The sequence below is a fragment of the Physeter macrocephalus genome, chromosome 7 (assembly GCF_002837175.3).
Source record: "Physeter macrocephalus isolate SW-GA chromosome 7, ASM283717v5, whole genome shotgun sequence".
NCBI classification, from domain to species: Eukaryota; Metazoa; Chordata; class Mammalia; order Artiodactyla; family Physeteridae; genus Physeter; species Physeter macrocephalus.
This window is the reverse complement of record NC_041220.1, coordinates 155,044,326-155,067,484: the sequence shown is the minus strand read 5'-3', so window position 1 is coordinate 155,067,484 and position 23,159 is coordinate 155,044,326. Positions and strand designations below refer to the sequence as shown.

The window sequence follows — 23,159 nt, the reverse complement described above, 5'->3', positions numbered from 1 at the left end:
GTTGCAAAGCAATTTCAAGTTTTCATCCAGTTTTTCTTTTCTTTTAGCTCCCTGTATTATAAATGTCTTGCAAGACAACTGCCCTGAAACTTAACACCTGGGAACTCTTGTAAAGCCATTTCTAATGGGGTAACTTTAGACTCTAGAAAATGTGGAAAAAAAAAACCCCACATGTCTGACCATTCAACAACTGTGGGTGTACGACCTAGAGAAAGACTGGCATTTGAATACAAGGAACTATGTACAAGTGCTAGTTCTTTGCAGCACTGTTAGTAAAACGGGGACTTGGAAACAATCTGTACGTCCAACAATGGGAAAGGAATTAATACAGGGTAGTATATCCACGTGATAGACTTTTATACAGCAGTTAGAACTAAATGTGTGCCTATGTGAAAACACAAATTGATGTAGTTTTGTATATGTACACATGTATATTTATACATGTATGTACATGTGTATATTTATACATGTATGTATATATGTATATGTAAATATGCATCTATATATGTTAAAATATGATGAAGAGTATAAGAGCAAGAAGTTTCATGTGCACAATATTTGTCCACACTACACCAAACTCAGGATAGTACTGCCTCTGGGAGAAGGGCAAAGGATTGAGATCTGCGTAACGGTAAAAAGAACTTTAGCCAAATCCAAAATGTTTTATTTCTTTTTCAAACAGTGTCTGGAAACAAATCTTACAAAATAAAAACAGTTATTAATTTTATGGCAAAAACATATTTTATATTCTCCTTTCTAGATTTCTGCAAACTTCTATTTCTTACAAAATAAAACCCAGGTCATGCTAGCTACAAGATTCCAAAGATGTGTTGCTGCCTCTATCCATTCTCTCCCTTAGTACCTGAGTAGGAACATGCCAGAGTTTCAGCAATTTCACCCAAGGCAATGAAGTTTGAGCTGTTCCATAGGTAGTGTGCAAAACATATACACCACAAAGGCACATTGCGACGTTAGCTATTGCCACGTAACAAACCACCCCAAAAGAGTGGCTTAAAATAATTAGCATTTATTTTCAATAAATAATATATGGATCAACTGGATGATTCTGCTAACCTAGGATAGGCTTGGCAGATTCTGGCTGGCTTGTTTATGCATCTGTGGTGGGCTGGTAGGTAGGCTGGGGGTTCATCGGTCTACAATGGTTTCACTGACATGTTGGGCAGTTGGCTGGCTGTTGGCTGGCTGATGAGAATAACTAGGCAACATGTCTCTTATCATCCAGCAGGTTAGCCCAGGCTTGTCCACATCTCAGCAAGGTTCTAAGGAAGAGAAGGGAAATGAATCAATCCTGGCACATTTTCTTGGCCAAAGCAAGTCCTAAAGCCAAAGTAGTTGGGGTTTTGTATGTAGCAAAGCAGCTCTCTTGCTGAGATCTACTGAAAGTCAGTCTTATACACACACACACACACACCTCAGACCAAATTCAAGGGGGAAGGAAAATCTTTTTAAAAACTGAAGTAGAGTTGAGTTACAATATTATATGTTAGATCCTACCTCTTGATAAGATAAACTGCAAATTTACATTTCAGGGGTTAGGGACAGGGAGACGGTGTGTGTGTAAAGATTTAGAAATTTTTCAATCTGTCTACCACACCATGGCTTCTTATGGACCACCAAATTTAAAAAGGGTTTTAATGCTATGACTGGTTAAGTTTTACATGCTAAAGAATATAAAAGATAAGATGGATTATCATATATCAAAAGAAAATCTTACTAGGTTTTCCCTCTAGTAGGGCGTTTTGGTTTTCAGACTTCGTTTTATGTACTACCCAACCACATTTAAACAGCCTTCATCCTCTGACTCTAATAGGTGTGTTTCTATACAGCTCACAAATCAGCTCGCCCAGAATTATTTTCTGGATAATAATGGGCAACTTATAGAGGCTGATGACCTGAAATTGTCTCAAAAGTCACCTTTACAACAGTGAAGACTGAACAGTAAATAGAACCTGCAGGCTGGTGTAATTTACCTTGTGCCAAAGCAGATCTCCAAAATGACGTATTAAATCATTCCACTGAAAGTTGTAAATCTGAATGAGAAAAGTACAAATCAATAGAAAAACACAGTTGAGCACTTTACCTCCTATGATTTTTCAATGACCTTCTGGAAGGATGAAGATTGATGTTGCAAAGAAACTCCAAAACAGAAAGACTTGTAAAGATGCTATGGTTTGCATTATTCTTAATTCACATTACTTTTGCTGTCACTAACCTCTCTGTTTGTTAACCTTTTTTGGCTTATATCAGAATATCAGTATATAGTTATTCCTCATGCCCTGGCATGCAGAAGAATTTGGGAGTCAAAGAAGTTTGAAATCTGCCAACTCCCTATTTGCCTAAGAAGGACATTGTATGAAGGCACAGCCCTGGATCTTCTGACCTTCAGGTGAAGTGTGAAGTCAGTGGAGTGAGAAAAGGAGGCTTGCCTGCCTTGGGCAATGAAGCATGAAAGAAGGCATGCTGGAATATTAGATCAAACAGCCTTTCAGCTCTCAATTGCAGCTCTATTTACAATAGCCAGGACATGGAAGCAACCTAAGTGTCCATCCACAGATGAATGGATAAAGAAGATGTGGCACATATATACAATGGAATATTACTCAGCCATAAAAAGAAATGAAACTGAGTTATTTGTAATGAGGTGGATAGACCTGGAGTCTGTCATACAGAGTGAAGTAAGTCAGAAGGAGAAAAACAAATACCGAAAGCAGAAACTAACACACCATTGTAAAGCAATTATACTCCAATAAAGATGTTAAAAAAATGGATTTCCGTGGTGTGTTTTTCTTGAGTTTTAGGCAGAGCCAATCCCTAGATCCCCCGGTTTTAACTGAGATATAATTCACACGCTATAACATTCACCTTTTAAAAGTATAAAATTCAGTGTTTTTTAGTAAATTCATAGAGTGGGAGAACGATCACAACTAATTCCAGAAATTTCCATCACCCTGAAGACACCTCAGACCTATTAGCATTCAGTTCCAGTTCCCTCCTCTCCCCAACCTCTGACACCACTGATCTACTCTCCGTTCCTACAGTTTGCCTCTTCCGGACACTTCACATAAATGGAATCATACAATATGTGGCCATTTGTGTCTGTCTCCTCCTGGACCCCTTTTGGTGAGTGAAAGAACACAGGAACCTGATGTTACCAACTCTTGAGGTATCCTTGCTCTCTCCCCACCTGACTGGAGGCAAGTCTCAGCCTGGCAATCCATCTCCACAGAAGCTCAAAAGCACAAATCCATCTCCTCAAGCATGAAGTGAATGGTTGATATTTTGGCCGTGGTCTCCTACGGAGATGAAGGGAAGGCTTACACCGCAAGTCACTCAGCAAACACGCCCCAATCCTCTTTTTCTGAAGCACATCCTTCATTGCTTTTCCTTTTGCCCTCAGAAATCTCCACCATCCCCTTGAGTCCACAACCCAACTGTTCAATAACACATGAACTCTTGCTTATTCACTCATTTCTAGTAATTGTATTCCTTGCTGTCTGAGGACAGATGTAATATGTATGCTTTCGATGCCAGAGGTACATTGGCAACATGTATAATCTCAGCAAGATGATCTGGGTCGGCCTCCTGTTTGATGCACCAGTCAATGTACAGAGGGAGTCGACCTGGGTAAGCACATCATCCCAGGCCTTGAAAACATTCACTGGGTGGGGGGGCTTCCCTGGTGGCGCAGTGGTTGCGAGCCCGCCTGACGATGCGGTGGACGCGGGTTCGCGCCCCGGTGCGCGAAGATCCCACATGCCGCGGAGCGGCTGGGCCCGTGAGCCGTGGCCGCTGCGCCTGCGCGACCGGAGCCTGTGCTCCGCGACGGGAGAGGCCACGACAGTGAGAGGCCCGCGTACCGCAAAAGAAAAAAAATAACAAAACCAAAAAACAAACATTCACTGGGGACTTATATTCTGCTTATTGGTCCCGCTATTTACACCAATCAGAGGGAAAGTTGAAGCAAAGAAATGGCCATTTACACACTCACTTTTGAGTTTATAAGATGTATTCCAAGAAAGAGACACAGAGAATAGCATCCTGTTTTTACTCAAACTAGGTAAAATCAACATAATTCAATCAGCTTAAAAATGCACTATCGGGCTTCCCTGGTGGCGCAGTGGTTGAGAGTCCGCCTGCCGATGCGGGGGACGCGGGTTCGTGCCCCGGTCCGGGAAGATCCCACATGCCGCAGAGCGGCTGAGCCTGCGCGTCTGGAGCCTGTGCTCCGCAGTGGGAGAGGCCACAGCAGTGAGAGGCCCACGTACCACAAAAAAAAAAAAAAAAAAAAAAAAAAAAAAAATTAAAAAAAAAATGCACTATCTAAGGATTTGTCCCAAATGAACATCTGGAAGAATCTGGCTCAAGCATAAGACAAGCAGAAGCTAGAAAAAAGTGTCTCTCCAATTCCTAAAAAAGAAAAAAAAAAAGATTTAACTGGTGTATTGGGGAGTCTTATCTCATTGCGGTATAAACACGATTTCCCCAAGTTACTGCTTTTAATTTTAATCTGTTGAAACTTCTTTTCCCAATGGATACCAAGTCCCTTAACACCATCTTACCAGACTTTATAACTAGTGAAAACTTAGTAATCAAACCCACCTAAACTGACATCCACACACCAGTTAAGAGTAGAGTTACCCATTCTTTCTTGGATGGAGCTTAATTTGGGGAAATGTTGCCATTTATGGTTACATTATACTTTTAAAAATTAAGAACTGGTTGAAGTAACACACTTCCTAACTTAACTTGGTTAGTAAAAATAACAGTGGTATGGCTGTATAGATTCTCTTAACTATATCCCCCCACCAATGCCTTACTCATCCTCGTCTTTCAATACCTAGCAGTTTTTGGTACCACAGTTAGGTGGTTGTCAATAAACATTCAGATAAACTTACCTTTGGCTAAATGTTAAAGGGCAGGGCCCACTGAGTTATTAAGAAAATAATGGCAAAACAGGGTAACTGCACTTGCTCAAATGTTTATAGAGTTGATAAAATAATCTAATGACGTGAACTTTTGTAAAATGGTAAATTTTTCTTTTTTTGTATACACTGTACTATGAAATGCTTTACAATCTGCTTCTGTTCAGAAATGTTTTTTTCCTTCTCACATGTTTTTTTCAAAGTCCTAGTACACCGATATAACACACAAGTTATAGAAATATTTTCAATACATCTTTAAACAACTTAAAAGGAAGACATTAATCCAATGATGTGATACTTAACTGCAAGATTTGGCAGTTTAGGAAAGTAACAATATAAAAATGGACAAAAAAAGAATAATGTACAATTTTTATAAGGATGGTCTAGACATTTAAATTCATTTACTTTCATTTTTTAAAATTTATTTTAATTTTTAAAAATTTATTCATTTTTGGCTGCGTTGGGTCTTCATTGCTGTGCGTGGGCTTTCTCTAGTTGCGGCGAGCGGGGGCTGCTCTTTGTTGCAGTGCGCGGGCTTCTCGTTGCAGTGGCTTCTCTTGTTGCGGAGCACGGGCTCTAGGCAAGTGGGCTTCAGTAGTTGTGGCACGCAGGCTCAGCAGTTGTGGTGCATGGGCCTAGTTGCTCCGCGGCATGTGGGATCTTCCCGGAACAGGGCTTGAACCCGTGTCCCCTGCACTGGCAGGCGGATTCTTAACCACTGTGCCACCAGGGAAGTCCAGTCTAGACATTTAAATCATTTTTTTAACTGATGAATTATTTGAAAAATTATTAGCAATATACAATAAAGGGATAATATTTTGAACAGTTATTTAAATCAACCTAAGGTACAAATAATCAGCTTAAGGGAAGTTGTGATTAAGAACCTGGCAGTCCAGTGGTTAGGACTCTGCACTTCCACTGCAGGGGGCACACGTTTGATCCCTGGTCGGGGAAGTAATATCCCGCATGCGCACGGCCACACACACACACACACACACACACACACACACAAATATGCCTTTAGGGGAAGAAAATAATTGTTCATTATTAGAAAATGCATTAATTGTAAACTCAAGGTATATAACTGTATAAATGTTCCAAGAGACAGTCTGTGTTCATTTCATTGGGGACATTTAACAAGTAGACTCTTATAACAGAAAAATTTTTTCTTTTCCAGGCCATGAATAATTACTGATTTAACTTTTTCAACAATTCAGAGCATACTGCAGGTGCACCAGATTTAAACAAGCATTGCATAAACCAAATGAAGATGAAACCTAGCATGTACCCAAATGCTACTCCAGGTTAGAAGCCAAAACCTGACGTTTACTTAGCAACTATGTGCACTAAGATGACATTACTTGACTTCGAGGTTCTGATTCTCACGGGTCAGTGTATACAGAAGTCTCTTTGATGGAACCATTTAGAGAGCTTTTGAAACTCCCCGTGGCTCTTGTCGTTCATGTCCAGTGATCTTTGGAAATTAAGGTCAACTAAACTGAGCTACGAGAAAATGCAGATGCTATGTTCAAGGCTTGTATGGTACTGGCATCCCTCAAACAGAGCTGGAACTTTCTAAAATATCCTGGGGAAAAGGGAAGGCATGTGAGAGACTTAGGTGAGGATTAGAAGGATGACTTCAGAGACCATCAGCTGGTAATGATGGAAGAGGCTAAATATGTTGGCCCCAAACCAGCCCAGAGTGGGGCAATAAGACAGCGAGGAAGGAAAGGAAAACAAAAGTCCTTAATAAAAAAGTCACAAAGGGGGGCTTCCCTGGTGGCGCAGTGGTTGAGAGTCCGCCTGACGATGCAGGGGACACGGGTTCGTGCCCCGGTCCGGGAAGATCCCACATGCCGCGGAGCGGCTGGGCCCGTGAGCCATGGCCGCTGGGCCTGCGCGTCCGGAGCCTGTGCTGTGCCCCGCAACGGGAGAGGCCACGACGGTGAGAGGCCCGCGTACCGCAAAAAAAAAAAACAAACAAAAAAACAAACAAACAAAAAGTCACAAAGGGAAAACAAAATAAAACACAAAAAAGTTACGAATCAAAGTTACCTTACTGTTTTCCTACAATGAAGAAAGAGGACAAGACCAGAGTGAAAACTCTCTCTTGGCTCTTTCCAACAAGATGGGCAATGATTTATTTGAGATCACCCAAAATAATACAGAAAGGGAACTATAAGATTACACAACCAAGTGTAGCTATAAAATCTCAAACATTCAGGCAATGCTTTATTTAGATCACCAAAAATAAGGCTTCATAGAAAAGGAACTGTAACAAGCAAATGTATAGCTGCAAATTTTCTTTTGCCCTCAATATCAACTCCCTCTAAAATATTCTGGGACTACTTTTCGGTTTCCAAGCAAAACTAACATTTTGTTGCTCAGCCTCATCACAAGAATGAAAACGGTTTGCAAAACAATTTTGTTTAATGCTAACAAATAACTAAAAAATGTGGTTATTGCTAACAAGTAACTCCATCTACTGAAACAGCCCAACCTACGCACACTTTCGTGAACATTTCACTGTGAACACAGCTGCTCTTTTCCCGCCGTCACAGATGACACGTACCGTGGCAAGGGTCACATGTTGGAGGCCGTTCAGGTACCTAGGAAGTAATCCTTAACAGAGATAACTACGGTAGGTAAGCAGCTCAAACAAATGGGCCCGCCTCTGACACACACACCCAAGGCGGGTGTCGCATTCGCTCTGCCTGTAAGGAAGGCCCACCAACTCCCTAGTTCTTTATTGGGAACCGAGAGCGCAAAGCTAGACGGAGAAGCTGTTCTTCCAGAACCATCAAAACCTTAATAAATCGCCCTGGGGTTCTTCGTGCTGTAGTGCGCCTCACAGGCAGCGACGTAGGCAGACTCCGGGAAAAAGTCATCATGGTATTCTGCTAAAAACCTGGAAAAAGAAAACAAACAGCCCCTATGACCATCACAACGAAGGCCAAACACAAAGAAGGAAAATTTTAACTTCCAACCACTCTAACATTTCACTCTTTTCCGTATGAGATAGAAAAAAAAATAATGAATATAATCTTGATGTCTATATACTGATTACTTTCATTGCACATATCCGGCTTCGACGTTAATGACTATTTCATTGGAATCCTTTCACTATCAAGTGTACAAATAGAAATAGAACCTAAACTCCACTAGGTGGCAGTCTTGATTATATAATCACTTCTGTGCAAAAAGTCCTCATGACTATTTCTACATTTTCCTCATTTCTTTATTTACTTATTTATATTTGGCTGCGCCGGGTGTTAGTTGAGGCTCGCAGGATCTTTAGTTGTCGCATGCGGTTCCCTGACCAGGGATCGAACCCGGGCCCCCTGCACTGGGAGCACGGAGTCTTAGCCGCTTGACCACGGAAGTCCCACATTTTTCTCTTTTAAAAACAAACTATAAAAAATAAATTATAAACTCAATAAATGTCACCTGAGAAATTCACAGGACTTACATGGCCTAAGTTAAATCAAAACTGAATGGTTTAATTAGTGAAGAGCATTTTGTGTCCCACTTTGCCATGCCAAAAGGTGCTGCAGTTCCACCAAAACAGGTAAGCAAGACTGACTTATGCCTGACTATGGATGGATGTTAAAATGTAGCCACTCAAGAATCTGCAACACAGAGATACTACCTTGACTCTGAAGTATCAAATATTTCACCATGAATGGCTAAAACATTCTCACATGGGCCACATTAGCTAGTAAGCTAAGTAATTAGCCCCTTGTTTGTTTCCCCTGCCTCTTCCCACCTGTCCAAATTCCTAAAAAGATAACGATACACCTCTGCAATACCTTCTTCAGTAAAAACCAAATCAAAATTCATTTGAGAGATAACTCTTTCTTCTTTGAGTGTACCCTTCCTACGGCAATTACTGATCCTTTGATTCTCTAGTTGACATCTTTGGATGCATTTTCAAAACCCATTACAGCTGACCCTTGAACAATGTGTGGGTTAGGGGCACCGACCCTCTACACAGAAAATCCCTGTATAACTACAGTTGGGCCCTCCATATCCACTGTTCTTCCAAATTCCTAGACTCAACCAACCACATGGATCATGTAGTACTATAGTATTTACTATTCTTAAAAATCCGCATATAAGTCGATCTGTGCAGTTCAAACCCGCGTTGTTCAAGGGTCAACTGCACTATATTTATCTGTAACTCTTTCTAAGTTACCTCCTAAAACCCTAATTTCTATTTCGTATTGGGCATACCTCAAAATTAGCAGGCTCTCCTATGCTAACTTGCCGCTGTCTCCTTTTGGCATTATTTGATTTCAGCTTAACGAAATGTTGATGCCAAACAGAGTTGTGGGTGTTTTTTCAGGGGGAGGCTGGAGGGGAAGGGAGCGTTTTTGAAACTTGTTTCTAATAAAATGTTGTAAAGTCTAATTCCACTCATTGGATACTTTATTCAAAATACCCACACAAATATCTTTTATAAACTCCAAGACCCATTTCTCTGGCTGGAGTGGTCTCCACTCTGCTAAATCCTACTTGATCAGCTCTTGCAGATTGGGAACTAAATACAAGGAAAAGGTATCCCCTTAAAGAGAATCAAGAAACAGGTCAGGGAGATATGACAAGCTGGGCGAGGCCGAGTGACAACCAGCCTTGAACGCCAAGAGGAACTGGTCAATAGACATCTGGGTGGGAGAGTTGGGCCACAGGCATAACGGCGGAGGCTGGGGCCCACAGCCCCAGATGCGGGGGAGGGGAGAGAGCCTCGGGGCAAATGATCTAACACTAATAAAATGACTGGCTCTGTCAGGTGAAGGAAACAATACCTTTCTCCGAACTCACAAACCATCAGCACATTTATCTTAACTCCAAAACAGACACCAAAATCAGACCTGTAAATTTAAGTTAGTTTACATACATGCAACAAAGAAAAGTCACATACTTAGGGTACTCCTGAATAAAATACATAGAATTAAATTATTATCAATCTCAATCACTTCTTTAGAAAATTAATTTTCTATTCACATGGTTATCCAGCTGGGTTCTTCTAGTGACACCAAAAAATTTTACCTCCGTACAATGAATACCCTTCACTTAGAAACCAGATAAACTAGGAAAAAAATAGCCCCAAACCCCCATGTTACAATTACTGTTAGAACCCACCATACTTGGGTAATAGTGCTACCATTTAAAATACCACAGAGCTAGCTTCCACATCTGCTGAAGACAAGTTCAGAAAAGTCATATATAAGGTGGCAGAGTAAGTTTTGACAAACTAATAACAATACCTCAGAAAGAGATCAAAGTGCTTCAGTAAAGCCTTCAGATTCTTCTCAGAAAAGGACATCTTCCCAAGGATTTCTGGAAGTTTCACTGCATTAAAAATAAAAGCAAAACCATTTACAATCAATCGGCAGAATCTGGCGATGAGTAGGACACACTCAGGTATCCTATGGCTCCCCATGTGTCTTTATTCGAATTGAAATTAACATCTATGTTGCCAAACAACACCAAAACTCTTACTGAACACAAAAACAGAGTAGTAGTACAAACATTACAAACACAATTTTTATGAAATTTAAGATTCATTCAGTGTTTTCTTTTGAGATCAACATTTAATGACTTTTCTTAGACCCCAAAATTACCACAAGATGTACATAAGCTTATAAGTGTTAAAATCAAAAAAGAAAATATAAAGAGGAAGAAGAAAGCAGGGATCAGGATTTCTTACCGAACAATCGCAGCAAGTGTTGCGCCCCATAAATGTAAGAGGGTGGAGGTGGCTGGTCACCTGGGGGGTAACTGTCGGGTACCAGTTTCCAGGAGAGGACCTGGGAAAAGCAGATTGAATGCTTTGTTGTTATATCTTAACACTCCAGTACCAACAGATCTGAACATCTGGAATCCCGGCAGAAACACACACACACTGACATTCTCAGGCCAGCAGAAAGACATCACCCATCAAGTGTCACATTTCTACACCCAAGCTTCCCATCCCTCTGGCACCTCTGGAGCTGCCTCACAGCTGGACCAGAAAATGGGAGGAAACCAAATGTGGAACAAAACAATGACAAGAAACCAGTGTGGAGGTTCTAAAGCTATCCCACCTTCCTTGGCAACATGGAGACACTTCTAATCACCTAAAAGTTATGACAAATTGTATGACGAGGAAAAAAATATGCCACTCGGGCTTCCCTGGTGGCACAGTGGTGAAGGATCCGCCTGCCAATGCAGGGGACACAGGTTCGAGCCCTGGTCCGGGAAGATCCCACATGCCGCGGAGCCACTAAGCCCGTGCGCCACAACCACTGAGCCTGCGCTCTAGAGCCCACGAGCCACAACTACTGAGCCCACGTGCCACAACTACTGAAGCCCGTGCACCTAGAGTCCGTGCTCTGCAACAAGAGAAGCCACCATAGTGAGAAGCCCATGCACCGCAACGAAGAGTAGCCCCCGCTCGCTGCAACTAGAGAAAGCCCGCGTGCAGCAATGAAGACCCAACGCAGCCAAAAATAAATAAATAAAATAAAGTTTAAAAAGATGCCACTATATCAAAGAACACAAACTTATAAAAATAAATAAAATGAGGAAGGAAGACTTAAAATTAGATTAGGGAAATATGTGATTTTCTAATTTCCAATAGCTACTACCTGTAAATTAGCTGTAACTGTTTTGGTCATTTTGCCCCTTTTCCTTTACTGAAAATTCTGCTGTATTAGACAGTGAAGCAATAAAAAGTGACCCAAAGATGTTTTGAGTAATGTTACCATTGTTTCAAGGTTCTCTAATTTTCTGCTATGTTAGATTCACTTTGGAACCTCATTTCATCCATTGAATCAAGTGAAAATAGACTTCAACCCTGGTAACTGATTTCTTTTCCTTCACTTTGAATTTCAGAACTGTGGGTGGATTTGGGGCTTTTGTTAAAGTAAGAGTTGAACATCAAAACTCTCTGATGAGCTTCCACAGAAATACTTCAGCAAATTATAGAACGCTTCTCCTGAGTTGCTGTTTTGCTTTTTGAGATCTGTCAAGTTTAATCTGGAAATAGTAGCGTCAAAGGAAACCCTCTACAAGACAAAGCAGAAGGATGCCAAAACGACCCGAGAAAGGCTGATGAAGTCAATTTAATCAAATGAAATTGTAGAAGTTAACAAGTACCACCACGGTTCCATATGACTCCATGCAGAATGTCTGGGCTTCAGCCCTTGCCTCACCGACCCCACCCTTCTGTGCTGTACAAGGCTCAGGGTAGGAGTAAGTGTCAGCACCTTTATACCAGCCCCGTGGTGCACACAGCTGAAGCTCGGGAACTGTTTTCGACAATGATACTCAGAGTGAACCTAGGGGAGTCTGAGATCACTGGAGGCATGAAGTGCACGTGTGCAAAAGCAGCTCATTTGGTTAGTTAGCAAGCCAGTCTACCTCACTCAATTTTGCATCTCAGTGCAGTGAATCACCTCCTATTTATCAAAGGTGCATTATGGGGGAAAATAACAGGTTTCTAGTGGAGGATTCTTAACTGGGGTGTGCACGGGAACCACCTGCGATCTCAAGCAGGCATGTGAGTCCAGACCCTCCCCATGTGGTGGGGCAGCGAACGTCACTGGGAGAGTGAGTCTCAGGTGGTCAGGATGCAGAGCCCTGAGAAAAACATACTGCGATATAGGCACTTATGGAGGGGGAATGCGCTAAGGTCTCACGAATCATTGAGAGTCTGCCCAACTCCAACCACTGACTAGAAGAAATCCTACTTTTTCACTAGAGTTTGCAGCTCTACCTATAACCACTAGATGGTGGCCTTGCACCAGTGACCAGATTAGGAATGGCCGTGCCTCAATATTCAGATGTCTTCTAGGAGAAACATGATTCCCCTTAAATAATAACACTTGCAGAGCCCTCTTGTCTGAAAAACGGAAAATCAGGGACTGCTTGCACTAGGAATTTCCTAAATCTTCCCTCAACATCACTGTAACACAAATTGGGTTTTCTAGCAGGGGTCGGCCAACTTACAGCCCTTGGGCCAAATCCAACACCCTTGTGCTAAGAACGGTTATGTTTTTAATGGTTTCAAAAAAATCAAATGAATAATACTTCACGACATATGAGAGTCATGTGAAATTCACTTACTAGCGTGCATGAATGAATTTTGGAGGCACACAGCACACTCATTCGTTTGTGAACTATCCACGCCGCTTTCAGGCTGGGGCACAACCCTGTCATCAAATATTCTTCCTAGTAAAGCCATCCTTCCCTAGGCACAGAAACAAGAAATATCCCACGTCCTAGGTGAGATCCACAGAATATCCCGGTGGACTAAGACATCTCCTGAACTCCGGAAACACTCACTACCTACCTCAGTTAACTGGCCTTAAAAATAGTTTTAAATGGAAGTTTTCCCATCCATAAAGTGGAACTCTGGTGGTGAGGCTGTTCTCGAGAACTTGAGGTAATTTAGGTCAAGCGCCTGGCACAATGCTGGCATATAGCATGCCCTCAAAGGGATGATGATAATGCTACTGTTGAGGATGGTTTTAAAAAAATATTGATTTATCTATTTATTTATTTATTTTTGGCTGCGTTGGGTCTTCGTTGCTGCGCGCGGGCTTTCTCTAGTTGCGGCGAGCGGGGGCTGCTCTTCTGTTGTGGTGCGTGGGCTCCTCATTGTGGCTTCTCTTGTTGCAGAGCACGGGCTCTAGGCACGCAGGCTTCAGTAGTCGTGGCGCACGGGCTTAGTGGCTCCGCGGCATGTGGGATCTTCCCGGACCAAGTCTCGAACCCGCGTCCCCTGCATTGGCAGGCGGATTCTTAACCACCGCGCCACCAGGGGAGTCCCGAGGATGGGTTTCGTGTTTTTAAATGATTGAGAAAATGCCAAAAGTGGAATAATATTTCATAACAGACAAAAATTATCTGATATTCAAATTTCAGCATCCATAAATAAAGTTTCATTGGACCACAGCACACGCATCATTTACAGAGCGCCTATGGTTGCTTTGGAGTTGGGTAGTCTCAACAGCAACTGTGTGGTCCGCAAGGTTTAAAATATTTACTCTCTGGCCTTTTGCAGAAAAAATGTGCTGATAACTGTTCCATAAAATGAAAATACTCACACTTCAGCACTTGTACTTATTTGAAATAAAAGATGAATGTTAAGAGTAGGGCTGGAATCCTAAGCATTGTTTCATTTTAGAAACCACAAATACAATGTTACAATCGTATGCACAATTCTGTTACTATCCGCAGCAAGAATAACAGAATGCTTCTAAGAAAACCCGACTTCCTTCTGCAGGATTTAAGCAACCACAAAAGGAAGGCCTCACTGGGGATGAACAGCAGGCACTAACTCTTTACCTCATTTATTTCATTAGTTCTTCTGCCTTCAAAGCCAGCAAACACCGCACTCCCTTCCTTGCTAGGGGTCAGGGGAACAGGTGAGGACGATCTGCTATGAACGGGTGTCTCTTCAAAAGGAAAAGATGTTAATTATTCACTTGTAAATCACAGAGCTACGGAATTAAAGATTGTTGGAAGACGTTTCCAAGCAGCAGAGACGTTATTAATCTTTAACAATAAGACTTCCCTAATGAAGACAATACCTGGCATATTATTTGGCGGAAAAAAGCAAAGCAAAGGAATCAAGTACTGAGACATGCTACGTGATGAACCTTGAAAACATTATGTTAAGTGAAAGAAGCCACAGACAGAAGGCCACATATAGTATGATTCTCCTGATATGAACACACGCCCAGAAGAGGCAAATCCATAGGGACGGGAAGGAACTGGTGGTTGCCCAGTACGGCAGATTAGGGCTGAGGGGAGGGACTGCTACCAGACTTGTGAGCCAGCTCTAACCTGGTCAGCGCCAAGGATCCACGCTGCAGAGCTGAAGGCGTGGGGGGCTCCCTTCTCTTAGCTATAGCTGATGGTAGGTTAGGCAAAATGCCTCATGAGCCCCAGGCGGGCCGAACTCCTGAGTCAAATTCCCAGAGCCGAGCAGGCGAATCTGGATGTGACCCTGTGCTCATCCTGTTCTCCCCCAGCCCCTCCTGCCGGCTGGACTCCTTTCAGAAGCACGAAGTGAACATCAGCTCTCCCCGGCGCAGCCTTCCTGCACGGGGAGTGGACCTACTCTTTTCCAGGTGCAGGAACAGCTTGGGCATGCTGGCAGACGCGTCCTGCTGCCGCCGCTTGGGCTGAGGCGAGGCGCTGCTCTCCGACAGCCTGTCGCAATTGGCGGAGTGGCGTGTGGACCGCCTCAGAGACTGCAAGGCTTCCGGCTCGGCTTTGCGCCTTTTGGGGGTGGCTGGCTCCCCTGTGGTCGGCTGACTCTCTGTGGACTGTGGTGTGGATGGATTCAACAAAGGGGGGCTTGGAGAGAGCTCCTCCTGGTTCCTACGGAAGAAAGGGGAGAGCGTCACACATGCCTGGCCCACAGAATCCCTGTAAAACCTGGAGGGGTTCTGCAATGTCTTCTTTCAGACAGTAAACACACCCTCCACTCCACTCCAGGAGGCTTAGAAACTTTCACTTCCAGATGTGCCAAAACAAATATTTTCTTAAAAAGTAACTAAACATATTAAATCATTTTAGCCCTTTAAAGGATTCCTCAAGGCACACTGGCGTTAAAGATTGTGACGTCCTCTTATACTTGTCTTAGATCAGTGGTTCTCAACTGGGAGTGATTCCACTCTGCCAGGGGACACTGACACCTTTTGGAGACAGTTTTGATTGTCACAACGGGGAAAGTGCCGTTGGGATCTAGTGGGTAGAGCCCAGGGATGCTGCTCAACACCCTACAGTGCACAGGACGGTCCCACCACCAAAGACGATACAGTTCAAAACATCAGTAGAGCCAAGGTTGAGAAACCCTGGTGCAGAGAATAGGAATACCACGTTATCTCATCACAGTGTAACTACTGGTAAGACTAGAAACACCACAAACATCGGCCAAATTTCGTGGAAACACACAGTCCACCCCAGACACTGGGAACCTCGAGGTTTGGAGGAGGGCATATGGGGACATCAACACAGGTCCCCAGTGAGTCATACAGGCCTCTCAAATGGGGTGGAACCAATGGGGAAGGAAGGCAGGCTGAGAAGAGACGGTCATGAGGCAGACAAACAGGAGACAGGACCCGGGAAGGAAAGGGATGGGGTGGGGGGAAAGGTGGCCGACCCATGGCACAGCAAGTGGGAAGCTGTCAGTGCCCTTGAGGAGCAGACAGAGGTGGGAGACGAAGGCAGCTGGTAAACAGGCAAGAAGAGATGGATGAGTGGAAATCATGAGAACAGACCACTCTCTCAGGAAGACAGGCCTCGGGGAGAGAGGGAAGTAGCTTACACAGATGTAGGCATAGACTCAGGCTGGGGGACTTTCTACCCCCGCAAAGAATAGATATTGGGAAATGCTTGGTCACTGAGGGAAGAAAGTGGTGACACAGCAGACTGGGAAGGAAACCAAGCTTACCTGAAGGGCAAAGGTGGCCAGCCCTTCACGAACTTCCTCATTTAATAACTACCTGCAGAAGCAAATGTTCTTTCCATCGTACAGAGGCAAAAGCAAGAGGCTCAAAAGACACCTCCCCAAGTGACACAACCTATACGTGAGGGAGCCAAATTCAAACCCACAGCTACCTTTCTCAGGCCGTGCCCTCTTCACCCCACTGTCTTTGGAGAGCACGGGATGGCTACACAAGAGCCAACTTCTCTACGCTGAAATCTTCACTTGGTAAAACCTTTTAGAGCCATTTGCAAGTGAATGACGACTTAGCTTACCCAGGAAAAAAGAAAACCCCAGTATGGGCGCTTTGCAATTTACTCCCTCCCTCAAACGTGCCGGCCCCACAGCATCCAATGGAAATCTTCAAAAACAGATTTAGCTATTTCATTGCTGATATCCGATGGTTGAACTGCAAGTTAACTTACCTATTAGCGTTTGTGGTACTTTCCTTAATCGGAAGAAAAAATTTGGACGAAGTCACCTTTTTATACTGAACTTGTTCATATGGATAGAGCAAAACCAATGGGAGAGTGTAATCAAAGGTTATTCTTAACCCATCCACCATCTCCTTACAAAGGTCAACGCTGGAAGGATTAAAGAGATGAGAGATGCAATAAAATAATAGAACTTTCCAAAATGTCACAATGAAATTGCACATTTTAAGAAGGAAGAGTTTTAAATGCTATATACTACACCTATGTGTGTAAAAAATAAAGTTAGTCTGTAGACGCTAATAAAAAAGAATTAAATGGGAACACAGATCTATAATATAAAGTGCAATAAGTAATTTCACCTTACCACACTGAACACAAATGAATATGCCCAGTGCCACACAAGGAGCCCAAGCAGTCTGTGCTGCAGAAGGTGGACAGACCCCAATCACCGGGAGCTGAAGGGGGCGGGCCTGATGAACTAACACACCTGTTTAAACTTGAACAATCTACTTGTCTGATTCTACTCCTGCTGGGTCACGTGCGCAAGGCAAGCTATGAGGACAATTACTCAGACTAGGATAAAGACCTGTTTGTAAACAAGCCTCGATAAAATTCTCATCCCCCATTCTGGTACTTCTCCAGGAAAAAAAAAAGGGTTAGCTCCCTAAATTACATCATTGAAAAAAACTCCAGGTGTTGAGGCAGTGCATATACTCAATGGATCCACACCACATACCTAACGAGTTGCTGAACATTCCGAAAAAGGGACAATATTTTGAAATTAAACTGGTTATTATGTGAATCATCAAGTGCTACAGTAAATGAATTCATAATAACTGAAACAGAGACATGTGACTTGTTGTAAATGGAAGTCACTTCTCTAATACCCGAAGCGAACCGTGAAACGCCAACCGTCCCTCCCCTGCTTACTTCTTTTCTGCTGGGATATAATGCACATTCATGTTGGCATGTGGCATAGCGTGATGGTGACGAGGCCTCTCATTGGCTGAAAAGGCTGCATTGATAGCAAAATGCTTCACGTATGATTCCAAAATAGTTATGATGTTGGTCTGGCACGGAAGTTTCACTAACTGTTGACAAAAATATAAACATCTGATGTATACATCCCCTTGTATAAACCATACATTCCAAGAAACAGTGGTCTTGTCTACATCATTTTTGAAGTTCAAAAATAAAGCCAATTGTGTTTGAAGATAATTTTTTGAGTAAATGTGCTTTGAAGCTCTTTGACTTTTTTCTTCCACTGATCATATCCCCATGTAGATTACAGTAATAATTTTAAAAATAAATGCAAGCAGTGATTCTCAGCTTAGTGATCCATTAGAACCACCTGCGGAGCCTCTAAGATATCCACAGCTGCCACCCCCAACACCAAGAATCAATTTCACCTTGACCTCTTGGTTGAAGCCCAGGCATCAGGACTTTGCGAAGCTCCCTAGAAGATTCTAATGGGCAGCCAGGGCTGGAAAAGACTGCACACTTTCATCAGCAGAACAGTACTGTCAGAGAAGTTTAAAACCCGACTCAGTACAAAACTTAAAATACGAATTTCATTCCTCCAAGGTTCTCAACTTTTTAAGGTTGCAAAATACAGCTAAATGAAAGCTCTATTACAGATCCATGTTTTACATGTTATCCGTGTATACCCGTTTCCTCCTGTTGATATAGTAACAATCGTCCTCAAGCTTCTTCTTCAGAACTTCAGGGATTTCTATAGTTATTGTTCTCTCTTCCATTTCCTTTTTTGCATGCAGCTCTGGTTCTTCCTTCTGCAATATCACAATTGCATTTTTAGCTACCTAAAACAGAGAGTCTATATCCAAAGAAGGACTAACATAAGGACAGCCTACAATGAAACAAACCCAGTTAATCTTCGCGATTTACACCAGTAATGATGCCAAGTGTTCTAATGAAAAGTATATTAAAAGCCAAAAGTTCACTTGTTTTAGGCCACTAACTACACTGCAAATGATTATTTTGCTTCTTCCCAACTTAACTTTACCAGTGGGATTCATGTTAACTTTGTAGACGGGCAAACAGAAGATGCCAAACTCTGACACTTAATCGGCGTTATAAAAAGTTCACACTTTCACTGCAAAGAAAGAGGTAACTATGATTCGTGAAAACACTTTATGGGTACGAAGAGCCATGGAGAGGTTCTTACAGTAACTCTAAGTAAGGGTTAAGGGTTATTTTCCCTTATATATGAAGTACAATTTTACAATATTTGGTTCAAAAAAACATTTCACAACTAGAAATTTACCACTAAAATATATGCCAAAGACAAAGAGTTTTTACAAGAAAAACTTTATACCACTTCAGTCTTTTCTTCAATATCACTTTCTTCACTTATTTCTTCATCCTTTTCTTCACTACTGTCATCAGAGGAACTGCTTATTGCTAGGTAAAACAAACAATACCACGCAAACCTGCATTAGACACTTCCCTAACCCTTATGTTTACAATTCTTTAAGGTGGCACGCATGTCCCACTGCTGGTAATAATAAACTACTATCCTGCATAAATTTTAAACGCTGAACACAATTATTGTACCTTTCAGAAGAGAAATTTATTTTGAAAAAAATATAACACCAATTTCAAGGGATGCCGCATTCTTAAGTGGAGCAAGGTACCAAGAAGAAAACAGGAGAATGCACCTCTCAGGGGTCCGTATACAGACACTGGCTGAGAAGGCAGTGGTCATGTGCAAGACTGATGAGGTCTAATTAGAAACTTATTGACTGCTACTTTAATTGTCAAAAACAAAAGGGGCAAATGTTTTATGTAATGAGCTTACAATGTTTCCCTGTCTATAATTCGAATGAATCTCCCCCCTCAATCCTGCGGTATAAAAGAACTAGGTAAAACTCCTTTTAACCAGAGAAAATGAGTCAAGCCACTCACAGTTTTCAACATTTTCATCTTTTTCTTCAGCAGGGAGGCTTTTTAAGACAGAGTCCACACCAGGCAACCTGCAGCGCTTCCTCTTTCTTCCGGTGCTTCTCCTGAAACAAACACAGCTGAAACGCTGACGATGACCGATATTGGTCTTGAGGAAAAAAACCAAACACGATAACAGTAATTCCTAAGCACCTAAGATATAATTAAACTTTAAAACATAACTGGTAATCTCCACTTCAGAATACTACACGATAACCTCTCTGAAAGCACAGCAGTTATTTCGAAAAATAGAAACGCTATTCGCTAACACACTTTAAAAATGTAAAATTACTTAAGAAACCATGCTTACCAGATTTTAAAACTTTTATACCATAAAAATTCTAAACACTAAAAGAAAACACACTGAGTAACATTTATATGCTTTTTGTATTCTTACAGGCGAGCTACAGCTTTCCTTGCCAATTTACGCTGTAATCTCCGATTTTCATCGGTGTCACGAAGGACATGATCTTCAGCTGCCCATCTATCCCAGCTAATCAAACAAAAAAGGAAAAGAATGTAAAATTCATTATTTTAGTTTGATATGAAACAAATGTTAAAAGCACCTCACAGGAAGAGATGTGTCTCAGAATTACTTACATTTTAGAAAACTATTTAAATATTTTAAAATCACAAAAAAGATGTAAATAAACTGAAAACGGAACTCATTCAGACACAGAAGCAACTGGGGTTTCCAAAATTACCCATAGAGAATCCAAATATAATCGACTTAGAAATAATCATTCTTCAGAGTAGGCAAGGTTTGATTTTTTAAAAAAAGCAAAAACAGGAAATGAAACTTTCCTAGGAGTGTTTCTAGAACTTAACAAAGAAGTTTGCAATGTTCCTGTGCAGAGGTGATCAATTTTCAGTCCGGTTTAACAAGTACACTCACCTTCTGTTCCAACCATTAAAATGGATCAGATATTCTGGGATCTTTCTGCCTTTTTCGTCTTTCCCAACAATAACATCGACAATCTGAAACCAGGAAATATCGTCCACAAACGACACAGCATAGAGAATATTAGAAGCTGGATCAGGAAAACTAGATCATAGACCTTTTCGTAAAAGAAAAGAAAGCATTCTCTCCTTCTTTAGACAGAGAGCTGGACTGAAACATTTTTCCTTTCAATTCCATTTTTTTCCTGAGTGGATGCCTCAAAATAGGAAGCATCCCTCCAACCACCCCGATTGGTCTCTGAGTGTGAGAACGGGTGCAGCTTCCGAAACCACTGGCCGGCCGAACTGTCACTAACTATAAAGGGTCCAGGCTAGACAAGCGAGCTGCAGCCGAGAGACCTTTGGGAGTTGTAGTCTCCTGGGCTCCGCTGCGTCCAGGTCCAGTTCGGCTCGCAGCTTACGCCATCCCTCCCAGCGGTGTCCCCTGGAAGACGCCTGGGGCAAATGATGGGGCGTGTCACCCTTAGGGACACTCAAGGCGGGGAGGGAGGAAGCACAGCAAACAGAAAACTGAGACGGGGGCAGCGGGGGCAGAGTCCGAAAGTAAAATGTAGAGCCCGGAAGGCTTGGGCAATCCCCCAAAGCGCAGCACCTCCCAGACACACCTGGGGCCCGGGGCTAGCCCCCAACTCCCGGAGTGCGAGGCCAACTCCCTCTGGCCGTTCAGACCTTAGTTGCTGCAGCTGTGGCTCAACGTCCCCCGAGCCCCGGAGACTTAGGTGGACAGGCACGGGGTGCGACACGGAGATTGAAAACCTAAATGCTGCAAGGCCCTGAAGGACTATGACAGCCGGGCAACCTTGCCCTCGGGGTGGGGGTCGCGGCCTACGGGAGGGGGCGAGCCTAGAAACGACTGGGGCCCCAGGGCAACGACGTCGCCAGTCCACGGCCAGCACTGTGGCGCTATGGATTAGGATCTGGCCCGGGTCGATAAGGGCGAGGTGCGGGAGCCCACGCGGCACTAGATCGTACAGGATGAGGGGCGGTTTAACCGGAAGGCAGAAGCTGTGTGCCAGCGACCTCCTGGATATGCGCCCCCGCTGCCAGCTCCCCGGCCTAACGACGTCGCACACCAGGTTCCGAGGGCGCCAGGGCACCCCAGGCACCGGACGGAAGCGGAAGCGCCCGGGCCCCGACTCCCCATCGCGGTGTCCCGCGAGCGCCCCCTGTCGTCCGTGTGGCGCCGCGCAGGCCGAGGAGCCGCGAGCAGGGAGCACCCGGGCCCCGCCACTTCCCCCGCTCCGCGGCGCCGTCCACACCCGCATCCGCGTTCGCCTCCCGTCCCGGGGTCCCCGGCCCGCGCCTCCTCCCTGTCCCTCCGCGGCGGCACCTTGGCATCGTACAGCACTCGCGCCTTGGTGGGGTCAGGCTCGAAGCACAGCACTTTCTCCCCTGAGTGGAATTTAAATTTCATGCCCTCGCTCGCGCTCATTTGCTCATCGTGGCGGAGGGCGAGGCTCCGGGGCGGGCGGAGCGCGCGCGGTGGGGGAGGGGAGTGGGGGCGGGGAGGTGGCGCGCTTCTGCTGGGGTGGTGGGGAAGGAGCGGGGACTGGCGGAGGCTGCGACCAGCCCGCCCTCGGCCCCGCCTCTGCCCGCCTCGCGCCACTGCCGGACCTCGGAGCAGCCGGGCGCGCGCGCTCCCGATCGAGCGCGCCGCTGCGAGTCCTCGCCGGGCTGCGAGTGGGGAGCCCGCGGCCGAGGTCTGCCCGCAGAGCGGCCCCTCGCGCCCTCCTGGGAAAGGCGGCCGAAGCGGGGCCCACGGGGTCTTCGCGCCGGACACCCGCTCTCCGGTCCGGGGACGGGAGACGCTAGGAGAGAGCCCGTCTGGGGTGGGCACTGGCTGTGGGGAAGCCGGCCGGCCGGCGGCTGCCTTCCGGGAGCTCCCTGGCCGCGCCGCATCCTCCACCTTAGCAGAGCGCGGTGGCCACGCGGGGAGGACGTCGGGCTGGGGTCGGGTCTAGATGGGCAGTGGCCTTGGGCGGGGGGCGAAGGGTGGTGGAAGAGTGAATAAAGCACTGGGGACATATCGGGGCCAGGACAAGCAGGTGGCAGGCCTGGAGGCTCCCAGTGACAGCGGGTGAGCCGTGGGCGGCGAGGCTGATGGGTCCTTACCAGGTCGTTCCACGGTTTTCCAACCCCCAGAACTCGCAGAGATGCTCCCTCAAGGTCTCTCTTCTCCAATACTGTACACCGAAAACTCTCTACAGGTGAGAGGTGTTGTACTAGCAGGTACCTGAGGGGATGCTCAGGACGAATGACAAATGCTGGGAGACGCTTCTTGAAGGGCAAACCTCTACAGACAGGAAAGATGGTGCTGGGTTTGTTTTCTTTTGAGGAATGGAAAGTCTTTAGGCAGTGTAGTTGCTGAATTAAGACCCA

At 44.3% G+C, this 23,159-nt stretch overlaps 1 protein-coding gene across 2 annotated transcripts; it reads right to left on the bottom strand.

Annotated features, from left to right (window-relative positions):
* Positions 1–7,060: 7,060 nt before the first annotated feature.
* MSL3 (MSL complex subunit 3) lies at positions 7,061–22,266 on the bottom strand. 2 transcript variants are annotated; one of them, XM_007129259.4, is made up of 13 exons: positions 22,111–22,265; positions 20,716–20,798; positions 20,218–20,313; positions 19,785–19,885; positions 19,195–19,280; positions 18,527–18,649; positions 17,790–17,950; positions 16,851–17,009; positions 15,055–15,317; positions 14,277–14,386; positions 10,654–10,753; positions 10,211–10,295; positions 7,061–7,851 (listed from the first exon to the last, which is right to left on the bottom strand). In XM_007129259.4, the coding sequence occupies exons 1-13, from the start codon at positions 22,210–22,212 to the stop codon at positions 7,752–7,754; spliced, it is 1,569 nt and encodes a 522-aa protein (XP_007129321.1). In that variant the 5' UTR covers positions 22,213–22,265; the 3' UTR covers positions 7,061–7,751. The 2 variants fall into 2 exon arrangements, with proteins under 2 accessions (XP_007129321.1, XP_023971263.1); XM_024115495.3 differs by lacking the exon at positions 20,218–20,313 and having other exon boundaries at positions 22,111–22,266.
* Positions 22,267–23,159: the final 893 nt, after the last annotated feature.

What these genes read in the sequence shown, in the direction of transcription:
- MSL3 (XM_007129259.4), bottom strand. Translation starts at nt 22,212, where the DNA reads ATGAGCGCGAGCGAGGGCATGAAATTTAAATTCCACTCAGGGGAGAAA. An exon ending in AGGAAAGCTGTAGCTCGCCT is followed by an intron (nt 19,886 to 20,217) that starts GTAAGAATACAA and finishes TGTTTGTTTCAG; the next exon opens with GAGAAGCACCGGAAGAAAGA. An exon ending in TTGAAGAAAAGACTGAAGTG is followed by an intron (nt 18,650 to 19,194) that starts GTATAAAGTTTT and finishes GTGATATTGCAG; the next exon opens with AAGGAAGAACCAGAGCTGCA.